The sequence below is a fragment of the Coturnix japonica genome, unplaced genomic scaffold (assembly GCF_054131305.1).
Source record: "Coturnix japonica strain WE unplaced genomic scaffold, WE-NBRP24 Scf043, whole genome shotgun sequence".
Taxonomy (NCBI): domain Eukaryota; kingdom Metazoa; phylum Chordata; class Aves; order Galliformes; family Phasianidae; genus Coturnix; species Coturnix japonica.
This window is the reverse complement of record NW_028188946.1, coordinates 3,758,541-3,781,164: the sequence shown is the minus strand read 5'-3', so window position 1 is coordinate 3,781,164 and position 22,624 is coordinate 3,758,541. Positions and strand designations below refer to the sequence as shown.

General features: G+C 57.6%; 1 protein-coding gene across 1 annotated transcript in view; it reads left to right on the top strand.

The window, feature by feature from the left end:
- Nucleotides 1-3,041: 3,041 nt before the first annotated feature.
- Nucleotides 3,042-22,624, top strand: part of CACNA1A (calcium voltage-gated channel subunit alpha1 A) — a 21,069-nt gene continuing 1,486 nt past the window's right edge. Inside the window, exons 1-11 of the mRNA XM_085531494.1 lie at nucleotides 3,042-3,070; nucleotides 3,478-3,583; nucleotides 5,649-5,788; nucleotides 8,324-8,415; nucleotides 11,010-11,162; nucleotides 14,063-14,250; nucleotides 17,416-17,519; nucleotides 19,617-19,732; nucleotides 19,823-19,879; nucleotides 20,929-21,018; nucleotides 21,960-22,161. Of these exons, the coding sequence (XP_085387620.1) occupies nucleotides 3,491-3,583; nucleotides 5,649-5,788; nucleotides 8,324-8,415; nucleotides 11,010-11,162; nucleotides 14,063-14,250; nucleotides 17,416-17,519; nucleotides 19,617-19,732; nucleotides 19,823-19,879; nucleotides 20,929-21,018; nucleotides 21,960-22,161 (1,235 nt within the window). The 5' untranslated portion in view covers nucleotides 3,042-3,070; nucleotides 3,478-3,490. The remainder of the gene's footprint in view (nucleotides 3,071-3,477; nucleotides 3,584-5,648; nucleotides 5,789-8,323; nucleotides 8,416-11,009; nucleotides 11,163-14,062; nucleotides 14,251-17,415; nucleotides 17,520-19,616; nucleotides 19,733-19,822; nucleotides 19,880-20,928; nucleotides 21,019-21,959; nucleotides 22,162-22,624) is intronic.

The window sequence follows — 22,624 nt, the reverse complement described above, 5'->3', positions numbered from 1 at the left end:
GAGATAGACTGCCCTATAGACTGCCCTATAGACTGCCCTATAGCCCACCCCATAGACTGACCCCATAGCCAAGAGGATCACTGAGTGGCCATATCCATCCTATAGAATGCCCTATAGGATACCCTATAGACTGCCCTATAGCCCACCCCATAGACTGACCCATAACCCACCCCATAGCCAAGAGGATCACCGAGTGGCCATATCCTATAGCCCCATAGAGACCCCATAACCCACCCCATAGCCCACCCCATAGCCAAGAGGATCACCGAGTGGCCATATCCTATAGCCTACCCTATAGACTGCCCTATAGACTGCCCTATAGACTGCCCTATAGACTGCCCTATAGCCCACCCCATAGCCAAGAGGATCACTGAGTGGCCATATCCTATAGCCTACCCTATAGGATACCCTATAGACTGCCCTATAGCCCACCCCATAGACTGACCCATAACCCACCCCATAGCCAAGAGGATCACCGAGTGGCCATATCCTATAGCCCACCCCATAACCCACCCCATAGACTGCCCTATAACCCACCCCTATAGCCCACCCCATAGACTGACCCCATAGCCAAGAGGATCACCGAGTGGCCATATCCTATAGCCCACCCCATAGAGACCCCATAACCCACCCCATAACCCACCCCATAGACTGACCCCATAGCCAAGAGGATCACCGAGTGGCCATATCCATCCTATAGAGACCCTATAGACTGCCCTATAGACTGACCCATAACCCACCCCATAACATCCCATATAGCCCACCCCATAGCCAAGAGGATCACCGAGTGGCCATATCCTATAGCCCACCCCATAGAGACCCCATAACCCACCCCATAACCCACCCCATAGACCGACCCCATAACCCACCCCATAGCCAAGAGGATCACCGAGTGGCCATATCCTATAGCCCCATAGAATGCCCCATAGACTGCCCTATAGACTGCCCTATAACCCACCCCATAGCCAAGAGGATCACTGAGTGGCCATATCCTATAGCCCCATAGACTGCCCTATAGACTGCCCTATAGACTGCCCTATAGCCCACCCCATAGACTGACCCCATAGCCAAGAGGATCACTGAGTGGCCATATCCATCCTATAGAATGCCCTATAGGATACCCTATAGACTGCCCTATAGCCCACCCCATAGACTGACCCATAACCCACCCCATAGCCAAGAGGATCACCGAGTGGCCATATCCTATAGCCCCATAGAGACCCCATAACCCACCCCATAGCCCACCCCATAGCCAAGAGGATCACCGAGTGGCCATATCCTATAGCCTACCCTATAGACTGCCCTATAGACTGCCCTATAGACTGCCCTATAGCCCACCCCATAGCCAAGAGGATCACTGAGTGGCCATATCCTATAGCCTACCCTATAGGATACCCTATAGACTGCCCTATTAGCCCACCCCATAGACTGACCCATAACCCACCCCATAGCCAAGAGGATCACCGAGTGGCCATATCCTATAGCCCACCCCATAACCCACCCCATAGACTGCCCTATAACCCACCCCTATAGCCCACCCCCATAGACTGACCCCATAGCCAAGAGGATCACCGAGTGGCCATATCCTATAGCCTACCCTATAGACTGCCCTATAGATTGACCCATAACCCACCCCATAACCCACCCCATAGACTGACCCCATAGCCAAGAGGATCACTGAGTGGCCATATCCTATAGCCTACCCTATAGACTGCCCTATAGATTGACCCATAACCCACCCCATAACCCACCCCATAGACTGACCCCATAGCCAAGAGGATCACTGAGTGGCCATATCCTATAACCTACCCTATAGGATACCCTATAGACTGCCCTATAGACTGCCCTATAGACTGACCCCATAGCCAAGAGGATCACTGAGTGGCCATATCCGACCTATAGAGACCCTATAGGATACCCTATAGACTGCCCTATAGCCCACCCCATAGCCAAGAGGATCACGGAGTGGCCATATCCATCCTATAGAATGCCCTATAGGATACCCTATAGGATACCCCATAACCCACCCCATTAGCCAAGAGGATCACCGAGTGGCCATATCCGAACTATAGGATACCCTATAGACTGCCCTATAGACTGACCTATAGACTGACCCATAGCCCACCCCATAGCCAAGAGGATCACCGAGTGGCCATATCCTATAGCCTACCCTATAGACTGCCCTATAACATCCCATATAGCCCACCCCATAGCCAAGAGGATCACCGAGTGGCCATATCCTATAGCCCCATAGAATGCCCTATAGGATACCCTATAGACTGACCCATAACCCACCCCATAGACTGACCCATAGACTGCCCTATAGACTGCCCTATAGCCCACCCCATAACCCACCCCATAGACTGACCCATAACCCACCCCATAGCCAAGAGGATCACCGAGTGGCCATATCCGACCTATAGACTGCCCTATAGGATACCCTATATACTGCCCTATAGACTGACCCATAACCCACCCCATAACCCATCCCATAGACTGACCCTATAACCCACCCCATAGCCAAGAGGATCACCGAGTGGCCATATCCTATAGCCTACCCTATAGGATACCCTATAGATTGACCCATAGACTGACCCATAACCCACTCCTATAGCCCACCCCATAGACTGACCCCATAGCCAAGAGGATCACCGAGTGGCCATATCCTATAACCTACCCTATAGACTGCCCTATAGATTGACCCATAACCCACCCCATAACCCACCCCATAGACTGACCCATAACCCACCCCATAGCCAAGAGGATCACTGAGTGGCCATATCCGCCCCATAGACTGCCCTATAGACTGCCCTATAGCCCACCCCCATAGACTGACCCCATAACCCACCCCATAGCCAAGAGGATCACTGAGTGGCCATATCCGACCTATAGAGACCCCATAACCCACCCCATAACCCACCCCATAGCCAAGAGGATCACTGAGTGGCCATATCCGACCTATAGAGACCCTATAGACTGCCCTATAGACTGCCCTATAGACTGACCCATAACCCACCCCATAACCCACCCCATAGACTGACCCCATAGCCAAGAGGATCACCGAGTGGCCATATCCGCCCTATAGACTGACCCATAACCCACCCTATAGACTGACCCTATAGCCCACCCCTATAACCCACCCCATAGCCCACCCCATAGCCAAGAGGATCACAGAGTGGCCATATCCGCCCCATAGAATGCCCTATAGGATACCCCATAACCCACCCCATAACATCCCATACAGCATCCCCTATAACCCACCCCATAGCCAGGAGGATCACCGAGTGGCCATATCCATCCTATAGGATACCCTATAGCCCACCCCATAACACCCCTGTAACCCATCCTATAACCCACCCCATAGACTGACCCCATAGCCAAGCTATTATTGCCGTTATTCCCCGTTAATAACCCGTTAATTACCCGTTAATTACCCGTTAATTACCGTTAATTACCGTTAATTCCTTGACCGCTCACTCCGTTCGAGTACATGATCCTGGCCACCATCATCGCCAACTGCATCGTGTTGGCCCTGGAGCAGCATCTGCCCGACGACGACAAGACCCCCATGTCCGAGCGGCTGGTGAGAGATGGGGGCTGCCCCATAGATATGGGGCTGGGGGCTGCCCTATAGATATGGGGCTGGGGGCTGCCCCATAGATGGGGGGCTGCCCTATAGATATGGGGCTGGGGGGCTGCCCCATAGATATGGGGCTGGGGGGCTGCCCCATAGATATGGGGCTGGGGGCTGCCCCATAGATGGGGGGCTGGGGGCTGCCCCATAGATGGGGGGCTGCCCCATAGATATGGGGCTGGGGGGCTGCCCTATAGATATGGGGCTGGGGGCTGCCCCATAGATGGGGGGCTGCCCTATAGATATGGGGCTGGGGGGCTGCCCCATAGATATGGGGCTGGGGGGCTGCCCCATAGATATGGGGCTGGGGGCTGCCCCATAGATGGGGGGCTGCCCCATAGATATGGGGCTGGGGGCTGCCCCATAGATGGGGGGCTGCCCCATAGATATGGGGCTGGGGGGCTGCCCTATAGATATGGGGCTGGGGGGGCTGCCCTATAGATATGGGGCTGGGGGCTGCCCCATAGATGGGGGGCTGCCCTATAGATATGGGGCTGGGGGCTGCCCCATACATGGGGGGCTGCCCCATAGATATGGGGTTGGGGGCTGCCCCATGGATGGGGGGCTGGGGGGGCTGCCCTATAGATATGGGTCTGGGGGGCTGCCCCATACATGGGAGGCTGCCCCATAGATGAGGGGCTGCCCCATAGATGGGGGGCTGGGGGGGCTGCCCTATAGATGGGGGGCTGGGGGTCCCATATGGGGGTGGGGGTTCCATCTGCCCCATAGATGGGGGGCTGGGGGCTGCCCCATAGATGGGGGGCTGGGGGTCCCATATGGGGGTGGGGGTCTCATCTGCCCCATAGATGGGGGGCTGCCCCATAGATATGGAGCTGGGGAGGCTGCCCCATAGATATGGGGCTGGGGGGCTGCCCTATAGATGGGGGGCTGCCCCATAGATATGGGGCTAGGGGGCTGGGGGTGCTGCCCCATAGATGGGGGGCTGGGGGTCTGACCCATACATGGGGAGCTGGGGGTCCCATATGGGGCTGGGAGTCCCATCTGCCCCATAGAGGGGGGTTGACCCATTGGGAAGGGGGTTGGGGGTCCCATCTGCCCCATAACTGGGGTCCCATCTGCCCTATGGGGGGGGCTGACCCATAGCTGCCCCATAGCCCTGCCCCATAGCCCTGCCCCATAGCTGCCCCATAGCTCTGCCCCATAGCTGCCCCATAGCCCTGCCCCATAGCTCTGCCCCATAGCTCTGCCCCATAACGCTGCCCCATAGCCCTGCCCCATAGCTCTGCCCCATAGCCCTGCCCCATAGCTGCCCCATAGCTGCCCCATAGCCCTGCCCCATAGCTGCCCCATAGCTCTGCCCCATAGCTCTGCCCCATAGCTCTGCCCCATAGTGCTGCCCCATAGCCCTGCCCCATTGCTCTGCCCCATAGCTGCCCCATAGCTGCCCCATAGCGCTGCCCCATAGCGCTGCCCCATAGCCCTGCCCCATAGCCCTGCCCCATAGCGCTGCCCCATAGCCCTGCCCCATAGCTGCCCCATAGCTGCCCCATAGCCCTGCCCCATAGCGCTGCCCCATAGCGCTGCCCCATAGCCCTGCCCCATAGCGCTGCCCCATAGCCCTGCCCCATAGCTGCCCCATAGCCCTGCCCCATAGCTGCCCCATTGCCCTGCCCCATTGCTCTGCCCCATAGCCCTGCCCCATAGCGCTGCCCCATAGCTCTGCCCCATAGCTCTGCCCCATAGCTGCCCCATAGCCCTGCCCCATAGCGCTGCCCCATAGCCCTGCCCCATAGCTGCCCCATAGCTCTGCCCCATAGCTGCCCCATAGCCCTGCCCCATAGCGCTGCCCCATAGCCCTGCCCCATAGCTGCCCCATAGCTCTGCCCCATAGCACTGCCCCATTGCTCTGCCCCATAGCCCGGCCCCATAGCGCTGCCCCATAGCTGCCCCATAGCTGCCCCATAGCTGCCCCATAGCACTGCCCCATAGCTGCCCCATAGCCCTGCCCCATAGCAGCCCCATAGCTGCCCCACTGCTCTGCCCCCCCCCATAGGACGACACGGAGCCGTATTTTATCGGGATCTTCTGCTTCGAGGCCGGGATCAAGATCATCGCGCTGGGATTCGCCTTCCACAAGGGATCGTACCTGCGCAACGGCTGGAACGTCATGGACTTCGTGGTCGTGCTCACGGGGTATAGGGGGATATAGGGGGGATATGGGGGGATATGGGGGTGTATGGGGGGGATATGGGGGGATATAGGGGGGATATGGGGGGATATGGGGGGATATGGGGGGTATAGGGGGATATAGGGGGGATATGGGGGGATATGGGGGGATATGGGGGATATGGGGGGGATATGGGGAATCTATGGGGCAATAGGGGGGATATGGGGGGGGAACGTCATGGACTTCGTCGTCGTGCTCACGGGGTGGGGGATATAGGGGAGATATGGGGGATCTATGGGGCAATGGAGGGGGTATGGGGGGATATGGGGGATATGGGGGATACAGGGGAGATACATGGGGTCTATGGGGGGATATGGGGGGTCTATGCGGGTGTATGAGGGGATATGGGGAGATATGGGGGGATATATAGGGATATGGGGGGGATATGGGGGATATGGGGGGTCTATGGGGTGATATTAGGGTGATATGGGGGTGTATGGGGGGTATAGGGGGTCTATGGGGGGTCTATGGGGTGATATTGGGGTTATACGGGGGAGATATGGGGGGCTATTGGGATGATATGGGGGTATATGGGGGGATATAGGGGGGATATGGGGGGCTATTGGGATGATATGGGGGGATATGGGGGAGATATATGGGGTTATATGGGGGGATAGGGGGGATATGGGGGGATATGGGGTGATATGGGGGTCTATGTGGCTGGAACGTCATGGACTTCGTGGTCGTGCTCACGGGGTGGGGGATATAGGGGGGATATGGGGGGATATGGGGAGATATGGGGGATATGGGGGGGATATGGGGGGGGATATGGGGGTCTATGGGGGATATGGGGGGATATGGGGGGATATGGGGGGGATATGGGGGGGGATATGGGGGTCTATGGGGGATATGGGGAGATATGGGGGATATGGGGGGGATATGGGGGGGGATATGGGGGTCTATGGGGGATATGGGGGGATATGGGGGGATATGGGGGGGATATGGTGGGGATATTGGGGGATATGGGGGGGATATGGGGGGGGATATGGGGGGATATGGGGGGATATGGGGGGGATATGGGGGGGGATATGGGGGGATATGGGGGGATATAGGGGAGATATGGGGGAATATGGGGGGATATGGGGGGATATGGTGGGATATAGGGGGATATAGGGGGGATATGGGGGTGTATGGGGGGGATATGGGGGGATATAGGGGGTGTATGGGGGGATATGGGGGGATATGGGGGGATATAGGGGGGATATGGGGGGGATATGGGGGGATATGGGGGGATATAGGGGGGATATGGGGGGGATATGGGGGTGTATGGGGGGATATGGGGGGATATAGGGGGATATGGGGGGTCTATGTGGCTGGAACGTCATGGACTTCGTGGTCGTGCTCACGGGGTGGGGGATATAGGGGGGATATGGGGGGATATGGGGGGGATATGGGGAGATATGGGGTCTATGGGGGTGTATGGGGGGATATGGGGTGATATGGGGGGATATGGGGAGATATGGGGGATCTATGGGGCAATAGGGGGGATATGGGGGGATATAGGGGTGATATGGGGGTGTATGGGGGGGTCTATGGGGTGATATTAGGGTGATATGGGGGTCTATGGGGGGGGATATGGGGGTGTATGGGGGGATATAGGGGGGATATGGGGGATATGGGGGGATATCGGGGGGATATGGGGGGATATGGGGGGATATGGGGGATATGGGGGGTCTATGGGGCAATGGGGGATATGGGGGGGGAACGTCATGGACTTCGTCGTCGTGCTCACGGGGTGGGGGATATAGGGGGGATATGGGGGATCTATGGGGCAATAGGGGGGGATATGGGGGTCTATGGGGGGTCTATGGGGTGATATTGGGATGATATGGGGGGTATGGGGGGAGATATGGAGGATATGGGGCTGGAACGTCATGGACTTCGTCGTCGTGCTCACAGGGTGGGATATGGGGGGGATATGGGGGGATATGGGGGGATATGGGGGGATATAGGGGGATATGGGGGGGATATGGGGGTATATGGGGGATATAGGGGGGATATATGGGGTTATATGGGGGGATATGGGGGTCTATGAGGGTCTATGTGGGTGTATTAGGGTATATGGGGGGATATGGGGGGATATGGGGGGATATGGGGGTATATGGGGGATATAGGGGGGATATATGGGGTTATATGGGGGGATATGGGGTGGATATGGGGGTCTATGGGGAGATATGGGGGTGTATGAGGGATATAGGGGGATATGGGGGCATTTGGGGGGCCTATGGGGGGCTATTGGGATGATATGGGGAGATATAGGGGGGATATGGGGGATATGGGGGTGTATGGGGAGATATGGGGGTGTATGGGGGGGATATGGGGGGGATATGGGGGTGTATGGGGGGATATGGGGGGGTCTATGGGGCAATGGGGGTGATATGGGGGGATATGGGGGATATAGGGGGGATATGGGGCAATGGGGGGAATATGGGGGTTATAGGGGATATGGGGGGATCTATGGGGTCCCCCGATATTCCCCCATTATCCCCCCCCCATTTTAGGATCCTGGCCACCGTTGGTTCCCAGTTCGACCTGCGGACACTGCGGGCCGTCAGGGTGCTGAGACCATTGAAACTCGTGTCCGGGATCCCCAGTGAGTGGGGGGGGGTCTATATGGGGGGGGTCCTATATGGGGGTGTCTATATGGGGGTCCTATATGGGGCTGGGGGTCCTATGGGGTGTGGGGGGGGTCCTATATGGAGCTCCTATATGGGGCTGGGGGTCCTATGGGGTGTGGGGGGGGTCTATATGGGGGGGAGTCCTATATGGGGGTCCCATATGGGGCTGGGGGTCCTATGGGGTGTGGGGGGGGTCCTATATGGGGGTCCTATATGGGGCTGGGGGGGGTCCTATGGGGTGTGGGGGGGGTCCTATATGGAGCTCCTATATGGGGCAGGGGGGGTCCTATGGGGTGTGGGGGGGGTCTATATGGGGGGGGGTCTATATGGGGGTCCTATATGGGGGGGGTCTATATGGGGGGGGTCCTATATGGGGGGGGGTCTATATGGGGGTCCTATATGGGGCAGGGGGGGTCCTATGGGGTGTGGGGGGGGTCCTATATGGGGGGGGGTCCTATATGGGGATCCTATATGGGGCAGGGGGTCCTATATGGGGGTCCTATATGGGGCAGGGGGGGTCCTATGGGGTGTGGGGGGGGTCCTATATGGGGCGGGGGTCCTATATGGGGGTCTTATATGGGGCAGGGGGGGTCCTATGGGGCGTGGGGGGGGTCCTATATGGGGGGGGGTCCTATATGGGGGGGGGTCTATATGGGGGGGGTCCTATATGGGGGTCCTATATGGGGCTGGGGGTCCTATGGGGTGTGGGGGGGGTCCTATATGGGGCAGGGGTCCTATATGGGGGTCCTATATCGGGCAGGGGGGGTCCTATGGGGTGTGGGGGGGGTCCTATATGGGGGGGGGTCCTATATGGGGGTCCTATATGGGGCAGGGGGGGGTCCTATGGGGTGGGGGTCCTATATGGGGTTGCTGTGGGTCTGTGATTGCAGTTCCCCCCCAGGCCTGCAGGTGGCGCTCAAGTCCATCATGAAGGCCCTATATGGGGCAGGGGGTCCTATATGGGGGTCCCATATGGGGCTGTATTGGGGTCCCATATAGGTCCCTAATTGCAGTTCCCCTCCAGGCCTGCAGGTGGTGCTCAAGTCCATCATGAAGGCCCTATATGGGGCAGGGGTGCCCTATATAAGAGTGGGGGTCCTATATGGGGGTCCTATATGGAGGTCCTATATGGGGGTCCCATATGGGGCTGTATTTGGGGTCCCATATGGGGTTGTGGGGCTGTATTTGGGGTCCCATTGATTGCAGTTCCCCCCAGGCCTGCAGGTGGTGCTCAAGTCCATCATGAAGGCCCTATATGGGGCTGTATTTGGGGTCCCATATGGGGTTGGTGGGCCCTATATGAGAGTGGGGGTCCCATATGGGGTTGTGGGGCTGTATTTGGGGTCCCTAATTGCAGTTCCCCCCCAGGCCTGCAGGTGGTGCTCAAGTCCATCATGAAGGCCCTATATGGGGTTCCATATGGTCCCTAATTGCAGTTCCCCTCCAGGCCTGCAGGTGGTGCTCAAGTCCATCATGAAGGCCCCATATGGGGCTGTATTTGGGGTCCCATATGGGGCAGGGGGTCCCATATGGGGCTGTATTTGGGGTCTCTGAGTGCAGTTCCCCTCCAGGCCTGCAGGTGGTGCTCAAGTCCATCATGAAGGCCCTATATGGGGTCCTATATAGGGCTGTATTTGGGGTCCCATATGGGGCTGTATTGGGGTCCCATATGGGGTCTGACTGCAGTTCCCCCCCAGGCCTGCAGGTGGCGCTCAAGTCCATCATGAAGGCCCTATATGGGGTCCCATATGGGTCCCTAATTGCAGTTCCCCTCCAGGCCTGCAGGTGGTGCTCAAGTCCATCATGAAGGCCCTATATGGGGCTGTATTTGGGGTCCCATATGGGGTTGGTGGGCCCTATATGAGAGTGGGGGTCCCATATGGGGTTGTGGGGCTGTATTTGGGGTCCCTAATTGCAGTTCCCCCCCAGGCCTGCAGGTGGTGCTCAAGTCCATCATGAAGGCCCTATATGGGGTTCCATATGGTCCCTAATTGCAGTTCCCCTCCAGGCCTGCAGGTGGTGCTCAAGTCCATCATGAAGGCCCCATATGGGGCTGTATTTGGGGTCCCATATGGGGCAGGGGGTCCCATATGGGGCTGTATTTGGGGTCTCTGAGTGCAGTTCCCCTCCAGGCCTGCAGGTGGTGCTCAAGTCCATCATGAAGGCCCTATATGGGGTCCTATATAGGGCTGTATTTGGGGTCCCATATGGGGCTGTATTGGGGTCCCATATGGGGTCTGACTGCAGTTCCCCCCCAGGCCTGCAGGTGGCGCTCAAGTCCATCATGAAGGCCCTATATGGGGTCCCATATGGGTCCCTAATTGCAGTTCCCCTCCAGGCCTGCAGGTGGTGCTCAAGTCCATCATGAAGGCCCTATATGGGGCTGTATTTGGGGTCCCATATGGGGTTGGTGGGCCCTATATGAGAGTGGGGGTCCCATATGGGGTTGTGGGGCTGTATTTGGGGTCCCTAATTGCAGTTCCCCCCCAGGCCTGCAGGTGGTGCTCAAGTCCATCATGAAGGCCCTATATAGGGTCCCATATGGTCCCTAATTGCAGTTCCCCTCCAGGCCTGCAGGTGGTGCTCAAGTCCATCATGAAGGCCATGATCCCGCTGCTGCAGATCGGGCTCCTGCTCTTCTTCGCCATCCTCATCTTCGCCATCATCGGCCTCGAGTTTTACATGGGCAAATTCCACACCACCTGCTTCGACCTCGTCACCAGTACGAGCTGCCCCATAGCTGCCCCATAAGTGACCCATAAGTGGCCCATAAGTGACCCATAAGTGGCCCATAAGGGACCCATAAGTGGCCCATAAGTGGCCCATAAGGGACCCATAAGTGACCCATAAGTGGCCCATAAGTGGCCCATAAGGGACCCATAAGGGACCCATAAGTGGCCCATAAGTGACCCATAAGTGGCCCATAAGTGACCCATAAGTGGCCCATAAGTGACCCATAAGTGACCCATAAGTGACCCATAAGTGACCCATAAGTGGCCCATAAGTGACCCATAAGGGACCCATAAGTGGCCCATAAGTGACCCATAAGTGGCCCATAGGTGGCCCATAGCTGCCCCATAAGTGACCCATAAGTGACCCATAGCTGACCCATAAGTGACCCATAAATGACCCATAAGTGACCCATAAGTGGCCCATAAGTGACCCATAAGTGGCCCATAAGTGGCCCATAAGGGACCCATAAGTGGCCCATAAGTGACCCATAAGTGACCCATAAGTGGCCCATAAGGGACCCATAAGTGGCCCATAAGGGACCCATAAGGGGCCCATAAGTGACCCATAAGTGGCCCATAAGGGACCCATAAGGGGCCCATAAGTGACCCATAAGTGGCCCATAAGTGACCCATAAGTGGCCCATAAGTGGCCCATAAGGGACCCATAAGTGGCCCATAAGTGGCCCATAAGGGACCCATAAGTGACCCATAAGTGGCCCATAAGTGGCCCATAAGTGCCCCATAAGTGGCCCATAAGTGGCCCATAAGTGACCCATAAGTGGCCCATAAGTGGCCCATAAGTGGCCCATAAGTGGCCCATAAGTGGCCCATAAGGGACCCATAAGTGGCCCATAAGTGACCCATAAGTGGCCCATAAGGGACCCATAAGTGGCCCATAAGTGGCCCCATACCTGCCCCATATCCACCCCATGGCCCCATACCCACCCCATACCTGCCCCATGGCCCCATACCTGCCCCATATGTGCCCCATGTCTGCCCCATACCCACCCCATGGCCCCATACCTGCCCCATATCCACCCTATGGCCCCATTCCAACCCCATACCCACCCCATGGCCCCATACCTGCCCCATATGTGCCCCATGTCTGCCCCATATCCACCCTATATCCTCCCCACAGCCCCGTATCCACCCCATGGCCCCATACCCACCCCATGGCCCCATACCCACCCCATATCCACCCTATGGCCCCATATCCACCCTATATTCTCCCAATGGCCCCATACCCACCACATATCCACCCCATGGCCCCATATGTGCCCCATACCCACCCCATAACCCAATACCCACCCCATGGCCCCATCCCCACCCCATGGCCCCATCCCCACCCCATATCCTCCCCATAGCCCCATATCCTCCCCATAGCCCCATACCCACCCCATATCCTCCCTATAGCCCCATCCCCACCCCATGGCCCCATCCCCACCCCATGGCCCCATATGTGCCCCATACCCACCCCATAGCCCCACACCTACCCCATATCCTCCCTATAGCCCCATATGTGCCCCATATCCGCCCCATAACCCCACACCCACCCCATATCCGCCCCTTGTGTCCCCACAGACGAGATCAAGGTGGAGGTTCCGTGTGGGACGGACGAGCCGGCCCGAATCTGCCCCATGGCCCCATACCCACCCCATATCCTCCCTATAGCCCCATATCCACCCTATAGCCCCATACCCACCCCATATCCTCCCCATAGCCCTATATCCACCCTATAGCCCCATCCCCACCCCATCCCCACCCCATACCCGCCCTATGACCCCATATCCTCCCCATGGCCCCATATCCTCCCCATAGCCCCATACCCATCCCATACCCACCCTATGGCCCCATATCCACCCCATGGCCCCATACCTGCCCCATACATGTCCCATGACCCCATACCCACCCTATGGCCCCATACCCACCTTATGGCCCCATATCCACCCCATGGCCCCATACCTACCCCATACATGTCCCATAGCCCCATACCCACCCCATGGCCCCATATGTGCCCCATATCCACCCCATGGCCCCACACCCACCCCATGGCCCCATATGTGCCCCATACCCACCCCATATCCTCCCCATAGCCCCATACCAACACTATAGCCCCATACCCACCCTATGACCCCATATCCACCCCTTGGCCCCATACCCACCCCATCCCCACCCTATAGCCCCATCCCCACCCCATGGCCCCATATGTGCCCCATATCCACCCCACGGCCCCATACCCACCCCATGGCCCCACACCCACCCCATACCTGCCCCATGGCCCCATACCCACCCCATAACCCCACACCCACCCCATACCCGACCCTTGTGTCCCCACAGACGAGATCAAGGTGGAGGTTCCGTGTGGGACGGACGAGCTGGCCCCATATCCACCCCATAGCCCCATACCCTCCCTATGGCCCCATATCCACCCTATATCCACCCCCCAGCCCCATACCTGCCCCATAACCTCCCTATGGCCCCATACCCACCCCATGGCCTCATACCCACCCCATCCCCACCCTATAGCCCCATCCCCACCCCATGGCCCCATATGTGCCCCATACATGTCCCATGGCCCCATACCCACCCCATAACCCCACACCCACCCCATACGTTCCCGTTGTGTCCCCACAGACGAGATCAAGGTGGAGGTTCCGTGTGGGACGGACGAGCCGGCCCCATATCCACCCCATAGCCCCATACCCACCCTATGGCCCCATACCCACCCCATACCCACCCCATAGCCCCATACCCACCCCATAGCCCCATACCCAACCCATATAATCCCTATAGCCCCATATCCACCCTATGGCCCTATACCCACCCTATGGCCCCATACCTGCCCCATACCCACCCTATAGCCCCATATGTTCCCGTTGTGTCCCCACAGACGAGATCAAGGTGGAGGTTCCGTGTGGGACGGACGAGCCGGCCCGAATCTGCCCCAATGGCACCAAGTGCCGCAAATACTGGGAGGGCCCCAACTACGGGATCACCCAGTTCGACAACATCCTGTTCGCGGTGCTGACGGTGTTTCAATGCATCACTATGGAGGGGTGGACGGACCTGCTCTACTATGTGAGCCTGACCCATAGCTGCCCCATAGCTGCCCCATAGGAACCCCATAGGAACCCCATAGATGAGCCCTGACCCATAGCTGCCCCATAGAAACCCCATAGGAACCCCATAGGAACCCCATAGAAACCCCATAGGAACCCCATAGGAACCCCATAGATGAGCCCTGCCCCATAGGAACCCCATAGGAACCCCATAGGAACCCCATAGATGAGCCATAGCTGCCCCATAACCAGCCCATAGCTCACCGTGTTCCAGTGCATCACTATGGAGGGGTGGACCGACCTGCTCTACTATGTGAGCCTGACCCATAGCTGCCCCATAGCTGCCCCATAGGAACCCCATAGGAACCCCATAGATGAGCCCTGCCCCATAGAAACCCCATAGGAACCCTATAGCCAGCCTATATCCAGCCCATAGCTCACCGTGTTTCAGTGCATCACTATGGAGGGGTGGACGGACCTGCTCTACTATGTGAGCCTGACCCATAGCTGCCCCATAGAAACCCCATAGGAACCCCATAGATGAGCCCTGACCCATAGCTGCCCCATAGCTGCCCCATAGAAACCCCATAGGAACCCCATAGATGAGCCCTGCCCCATAGATGAGCCATAGCCATGCTCACCGTGTTCCAGTGCATCACTATGGAGGGGTGGACAGACCTGCTCTACTATGTGAGCCTGACCCATAGCTGCCCCATAGAAACCCCATAGGAACCCTATAGGAACCCCATAGATGAGCCCTGACCCATAGAAACCCCATAGAAACCCCATAGGAACCCCATAGGAACCCTATAGCCAGCCTATATCCAGCCCATAGCTCACCGTGTTCCAGTGCATCACTATGGAGGGGTGGACCGACCTGCTGTACTATGTGAGCCTGACCCATAGCTGCCCCATAGGAACCCCATAGGAACCCCATAGGAACCCCATAGATGAGCCCTGCCCCATAGAAACCCCATAGGAACCCCATAGATGAGCCCTGCCCCATAGATGAGCCATAGCCATGCTGACGGTGTTTCAATGCATCACTATGGAGGGGTGGACGGACCTGCTCTACTATGTGAGCCTGACCCATAGCTGCCCCATAGCTGCCCCATAGGAACCCCATAGATGAGCCCTGACCCATAGAAACCCCATAGGAACCCCATAGATGAGCCCTGACCCATAGCTACCCCATAGCTGAGCCATAGCCATGCTGACGGTGTTCCAGTGCATCACTATGGAGGGGTGGACCGACCTGCTCTACTATGTGAGCCTGACCCATAGCTGCCCCATAGCTGCCCCATAGGAACCCCATAGGAACCCTATAGCCAGCCTATATCCAGCCCATAGCTGCCCCATAGCTGAGCCATAGCCGTGCTCACCGTGTTCCAGTGCATCACTATGGAGGGGTGGACCGACCTGCTCTACTATGTGAGCCTGCCCCATAGCTGCCCCATAGAAAGCCCATAGAAACCCCATAGGAACCCCATAGATGAGCCCTGCCCCATAGATGAGCCATAGCCATGCTCACGGTGTTTCAGTGCATCACTATGGAGGGGTGGACGGACCTGCTCTACTATGTGAGCCTGACCCATAGCTGCCCCATAGAAACCCCATAGGAACCCCATAGGAACCCCATAGATGAGCCCTGCCCCATAGATGAGCCATAGCCATGCTGACAGTGTTTCAGTGCATCACTATGGAGGGGTGGACGGACCTGCTGTACTATGTGAGCCTGCCCCATAGCTGCCCCATAGCTGCCCCATAGAAACCCTATAGATGAGCCCTGACCCATAGAAACCCCATAGAAACCCCACAGATGAGCCCTGACCCATAGAAACCCCATAGAAACCCTATAGACGAGCCCTGACTCATAGAAACCCCATAGATGAGCCCTGACCCATAGAAACCCCATAGGAACCCTATAGATAAGCCATAGAAACCCCATAGCTGAGCCATAGCCCTGCTCACCGTGTTCCAGTGCATCACTATGGAGGGGTGGACCGACCTGCTCTACTATGTGAGCCTGACCCATAGCTGCCCCATAGCTGCCCCATAGAAGAGCCCTGACCCATAGAAACTCCATAGAAACCCCATAGACGAGCCCTGACCCATAGCTGCCCCATAGAAACCCCATAGATGAGCCCTGACCCATAGAAACCCCATAGAAACCCCATAGACGAGCCCTGACCCATAGAAACCCCAGAGAAACCCCATAGATGAGCCCTGCCCCATAGAAACCCCATAGAAACCCCATAGATGAGCCCTGACCCATAGCTGCCCCATAGAAACCCCATAGGAACCCCATAGGAACCCCATAGATGAGCCCTGCCCCATAGAAACCCCATAGAAACCCCATAGCCAGCCTATATCCAGCCCATAGCTGCCCCATAACCAGCCCATAGCTCACCGTGTTCCAGTGCATCACTATGGAGGGGTGGACGGACCTGCTCTACTATGTGAGCCTGACCCATAGCTGCCCCATAGAAACCCCATAGGAACCCCATAGGAACCCTATAGCCAGCCTATATCCAGCCCATAGCTCACCGTGTTCCAGTGCATCACTATGGAGGGGTGGACAGACCTGCTCTACTATGTGAGCCTGACCCATAGCTGCCCCATAGGAACCCCATAGGAACCCCATAGATGAGCCCTGACCCATAGAAACCCCATAGGAACCCTATAGCCAGCCTATATCCAGCCCATAGCTCACCGTGTTCCAGTGCATCACTATGGAGGGGTGGACGGACCTGCTGTACTATGTGAGCCTGACCCATAGCTGCCCCATAGAAACCCCATAGGAACCCCATAGATGAGCCCTGACCCATAGAAACCCCATAGATGAGCCATAGCTGCCCATAGCCGACCTCATAGCTGACCCCATAGCCAACCCATAGCTGACCCCATAGCCAACCCATAGCTGACCCCATAGCCGACCCATAGCTGACCCTATAACTGACCCCATAACTGACCCCATAACTGACCCCATAACTGACCCCATAGCCGACCCCATAGCTGACCCTATAACCGACCCCATAACTGACCCATAGATGACCCCATAGCTGACCCCATAACCGACCCCATAACCTACCCCATAACTGACCCTATAACCAACCCCATAGCTGACCCCATAGCTGACCCCATAACCCTACCCCATAACCGACCCTATAACCGCCCCCCCCAGAGCAACGACGCCTCAGGGAACACGTGGAACTGGTTGTACTTCATCCCCCTCATCATCATCGGCTCCTTCTTTATGCTCAACCTGGTGCTGGGGGTGCTCAGCGGGTAAGTGGGGGGGGGGGGCACATCCTTTATTACCCCCATTGACCCCCCCCCCCCCCATGGTGGGGACCCCATTGAACCCCCCCACCCCATTGACCCCCATTGACCCCATTGAGCCCCACCCCCCCCCATGGTGGGGACCCCATTGAACCTCCCCACCCCATTGACCCCCATTGACCCCCCCATTGATCCCCACCCCAATGACCCCCCCCCCATTGATGCCCCCCACCCAATGACCCCCCCACCCCATTGCCCCCCATTCACCCCCCATTGATCCCCATTGACCCCCCCCAATGAACCCCCCCCACCCCATTGATGCCCCCAACCCCTTTGATCCCATTGACCCCCCCATTGACCCCCCGCTCCATTGCCCCCCCTACCCCATTGACTCCCCTACTTGGACCCCCCCCATTGACCCCTATACCCCAATGACCCACCCCACCCCATTGACCCCCATTATCCCCATTGACCCCCATTGATCCCCATTATCCCCATTGATCCCCATTATCCCCATTGACCCCCATTATCCCCATTGACCCCCATTGATCCCCATTGATCCCCATTATCCCCCATTGATCCCCATTATCCCCCATTGACCCCCATTGATCCCCATTGACCCCCATTATCCCCATTGATCCCCATTATCCCCATTGACCCCCATTATCCCCATTGATCCCCATTATCCCCATTGACCCCCATTATCCCCATTGATCCCCATTATCCCCCATTGATCCCCATTGATCCCCATTGACCCCCATTATCCCTATTGATCCCCATTATCCCCATTGACCCCCATTGATCCCCATTGACCCCCATTATCCCTATTGATCCCCATTATCCCCATTGACCCCCATTATCCCTATTGATCCCCATTATCCCCATTGACCCCCATTATCCCCATTGATCCCCATTGACCCCCATTATCCCCATTATCCCCCATTGACCCCCATTGATCCCCATTGACCCCCATTATCCCCATTGATCCCCATTGACCCCCATTATCCCCATTATCCCCCATTGATCCCCATTATCCCCATTGACCCCCATTATCCCCATTGATCCCCATTATCCCCCATTATCCCCATTGAACCCCATTATCCCCATTGACCCCCATTGATCCCCATTATCCCCATTGATCCCCATTATCCCCATTGATCCCTATTGAACCCCCCCCACTGAACCCCCCACCCCATTCACCCCCATTGACCCCCACCCCATTGACGTCCCCCTCCATTGATCCCCATTGCCCCCCCCAACACCCCCCCAATGACCCCCCCACCCCATTGCCCCCCATTGATCCCCATTGACCCCCCCACTGAACCCCCCCACCCCATTGACCCCCATTGCCCCCCCACACCCCACTGACTCCCCCCACCCCATTGATACCCCCCTCCATTGCCCCCCCTACCCCACTGACCCCCATTGCCCCCCCCAACACCCCCCCAATGACCCCCCCACCCCATTGCCCCCCATTGACCCCCCTTCCCATTGCCCCCCATATTGCCCCCCATTTCTCCCCATTGACCCCCCCCACTGAACCCCCCACCCCATTTTCCCCCCCATTGACCCCCCCCCACTGACCCCCCCCCCTTACCCCCCCCACCCCATTGACCCCCATTACCCACCCCCTATTGACCCCCCCCATTGACCTGCCCCCCATCATTGACCCCCCCATTGACTCACCCCATTGAACCCCCCCATTGATACCCTCCTCCATTGCCCCCCCCTCCCCATTGACCCCCATTACACCCTCCCGACACCCCCCCCAATGATCCCCCCACCCCATTGACGTCCCCCCCCATTGCCCCCCCCAACCCCATTGCCCCCCATTGCCCACCCCCTATTGACCCCCTCCATTGAACGTACCCCCCCATCGCCCCCCTATTGACCTGCCCCCCATCATTGACCCCCCCCATTGACTCACCCCATTGACGCCCCCCCCACCCCACTGACCCCCCCCCTTATCGCCCCCCCCACCCCACTGACCCCCCACCCCATTCACCCCCATTACCCCCACCCCATTGACCCCCATTGCCCCCCCCACTGAACCCCCCCACCCCACTGACCCCCCCCCATTATGGCCCCCCCCCCATATTACAGTGAATTTGCCAAGGAACGTGAGCGGGTTGAGAACCGCCGGGCGTTCCTGAAACTGAGACGGCAGCAACAGATCGAGAGGGAGCTCAATGGGTACATGGAGTGGATATCGAGGGCAGGTGAGACCCCCACCCAAATTAATGGGACCCCCACCCAAATTAATAAGGACCCCCCCCCCCCCCCCCCACTGACCCCCCCTTTGCTCTCAGAAGAAGTCATCCTGGCTGAGGACGATGGGGAAGGAGACCCCCGCCACCCCTTTGATGGTGAGGCTATGGGGGTCTATGGGGGGCTATGGGGGTCTATGGGGGGTTCTATGGGGGGCTATGGGGGGCTATGGGGGGTTCAATGGGGGGCTATGGGGGTCTATGGGGGTCTATGGGGGGCTTTGGGGGGTTCTATGGGGCTCTATGGGGGGCTATGGGAGATTCAGTGGGGGTCTATGGGGGGTTATGGGGGTCTATGGGGGTTTATGAGGGGCTATGGGGGTCTATGGGGGTCTATGGGGAGTTCAATGGGGGTTCAGTGGGGGGCTATGGGGTTGTATGGGGGTTTATGGGGGTCTATGGAGGGCTATGGGGGGGTTCTATGGGGGGCTATGGGGCCTATGAGGGGCTATGGGGGTCTATGGGGGTCTGTGGGGGTCTATTGGGGGTTCAATGGGGGTCTATGGGGGCCTATGAGGGGCTATGGAGGTCTATCGGGGTCTATGGGGTTTCTATGGGGGTCTATGAGGGGCTATGGGGGTCTATGGGGGTCTGTGGGGGTCTATTGGGGGTTCAATGGGGGTCTATGGGGGTCTATAGGGGTCTATGGGGTCTGTGGGAGTCTATGGGGGTCTATGGGAGGTTCAATGGGGGTCTATGGGGGACTCTATGGGGGGTTATGGGGGTCTATGAGGAGCTATGGGGGTCTATGGGGGTCTATCGGGTGTTCAATGGGGGTCTATGGGGGGTTCAGTGGGTCTATGGGGGGTTCAGTGGGGGTCTATGGGGGCCTATGAAGGGCTATGGAGGTCTATCGGGGTCTATGGGGTTTCTATGGGGGTCTATGGGGGTCTATGGGGGGCTATGGGGGGCTATGGGGGTCTATGTGGGTCTCTGGGGGTCCCGACCCCCCCTCTGACCCTGTCCCCCCCCCCCCCCCCGAGCTCTGAGACGAGCCACCATCAAGAAGAGCAAAACGGGGGTCTATGGGAATCTATGGGGGTCTATGGGAATCTATGGGGGTCTATGGGGGTCTATGGGGTCTGTGGAGGTCTATGGGGGTCTATGGGGGTCCCGACCCCCCCTCTGACCCTGTCCCCCCCCCGTAGCTCTGAGACGAGCCACCATCAAGAAGAGCAAAACGGAGCTGCTGAGCAACGAGGACGCGGAGGAACAGCTGGCGGATATCGCCTCTGTGGGTGGGTCTATGGGGGGCTACGGGGGGTATGGGGGGTATAGGGGGGGTATGGGGGGGTATAGGGGGGGTATGGGGGTCCTAAGGGTTCTTATAGGGGGGATATGGGGGGTTAGGGGGGGATATAGGGTTCTTATAGGGGGGATATGGGGGGGTATGGGGGATATAAGGGGGGATATGGGGGTCCTAAGGGTCCTTATAGGGGGGATATGGGGGATATAAGGGGGGGTATGGGGGTCCTAAGGGTTCTTATAGGGGGATATGGGGGGATGGGGGTCCTAAGGGTCCTTATAGGGGGGATATGGGGGCTATGGGGGTCCTAAGGGTTCTTATAGGGGGGATATGGGGGTTATGGGGGTCCTAAGGGTCCTTATAGGGGGTATAGGGGGGGTATGGGGGTCCTAAGGGTTCTTATAGGGGGGATATAAGGGGGGATATGGGGGTCCTAAGGGTTCTTATAGGGGAGATATGGGGGGGATGGGGGTCCTAAGGGTCCTTATAGGGGGGATATGGGGGGTTATGGGGGTCCTAAGGGTCCTTATAGGGGGGATATGGGGGATATGGGGGTCCTAAGGGTCCTTATAGGGGGGATATGGGGGGTATGGGGGATATAAAGGGGGGGTATGGGGGTCCTAAGGGTTCTTATAGGGGGGATATGGGGGATATGGGGGTCCTAAGGGTCCTTATAGGGGGGATATGGGGGGTATGGGGGGGTATGGGGGTCCTAAGGGTTCTTATAAGGGGGTATGGGGGATATGGGGGGATGTGGGGGATATAAGGGGGAATATGGGGGTCCTAAGGGTCCTTATAGGGGGGATATGGGGGCCCCCAGGCTCCCCCCTGGCTCAGTGCAGCCTGAAGAGCTCCATATCAATGCCCCCTATGGGTGCCCCCAGCCCCACATCAACGCCCCCTCCCCATTATATCCTATTACCCCCATTGCAGGCTCCCCCCTGGCCCGCTGCAGCCTCAAGAGCTCCATATCAATACCCCCTCCCCATTATACCCCATTATACCCCATTATAACCCAATATACCCCATTATACCCCATTACATCCCATTATACCCCATTACACCCCATTATACCCCATTACATCCCATTATACCCCATTACACCCCATTACATCCCACTATACCCCATTATATTGCATTATACCCCCATTATACCCCATTACATCCCATTATACCCCACTATACCCCATTACACCCCATTACATCCCATTATACCCCATTACACCCCATTATACCCCATTACACCCCACTATACCCCCATTATACCCCATTATACCCCCATTCTATCCCATTATACCCCATTATACCCCACTATATCCCATTATACCCCCATTATACCCCACTATACCCCATTATACCCCATTACACCCCACTATACCCCATTACACCCCATTATACCCCATTACCCCCCATTACACCCCATTATACCCCATTACATCCCATTATACCCCATTACACCCCATTACATCCCATTACACCCCATTACACCCCATTATACCCCATTACACCCCACTATATCCCATTACACCCCATTACATCCCATTATACCCCATTATACCCCATTACACCCCATTACACCCCACTATACCCCCATTACA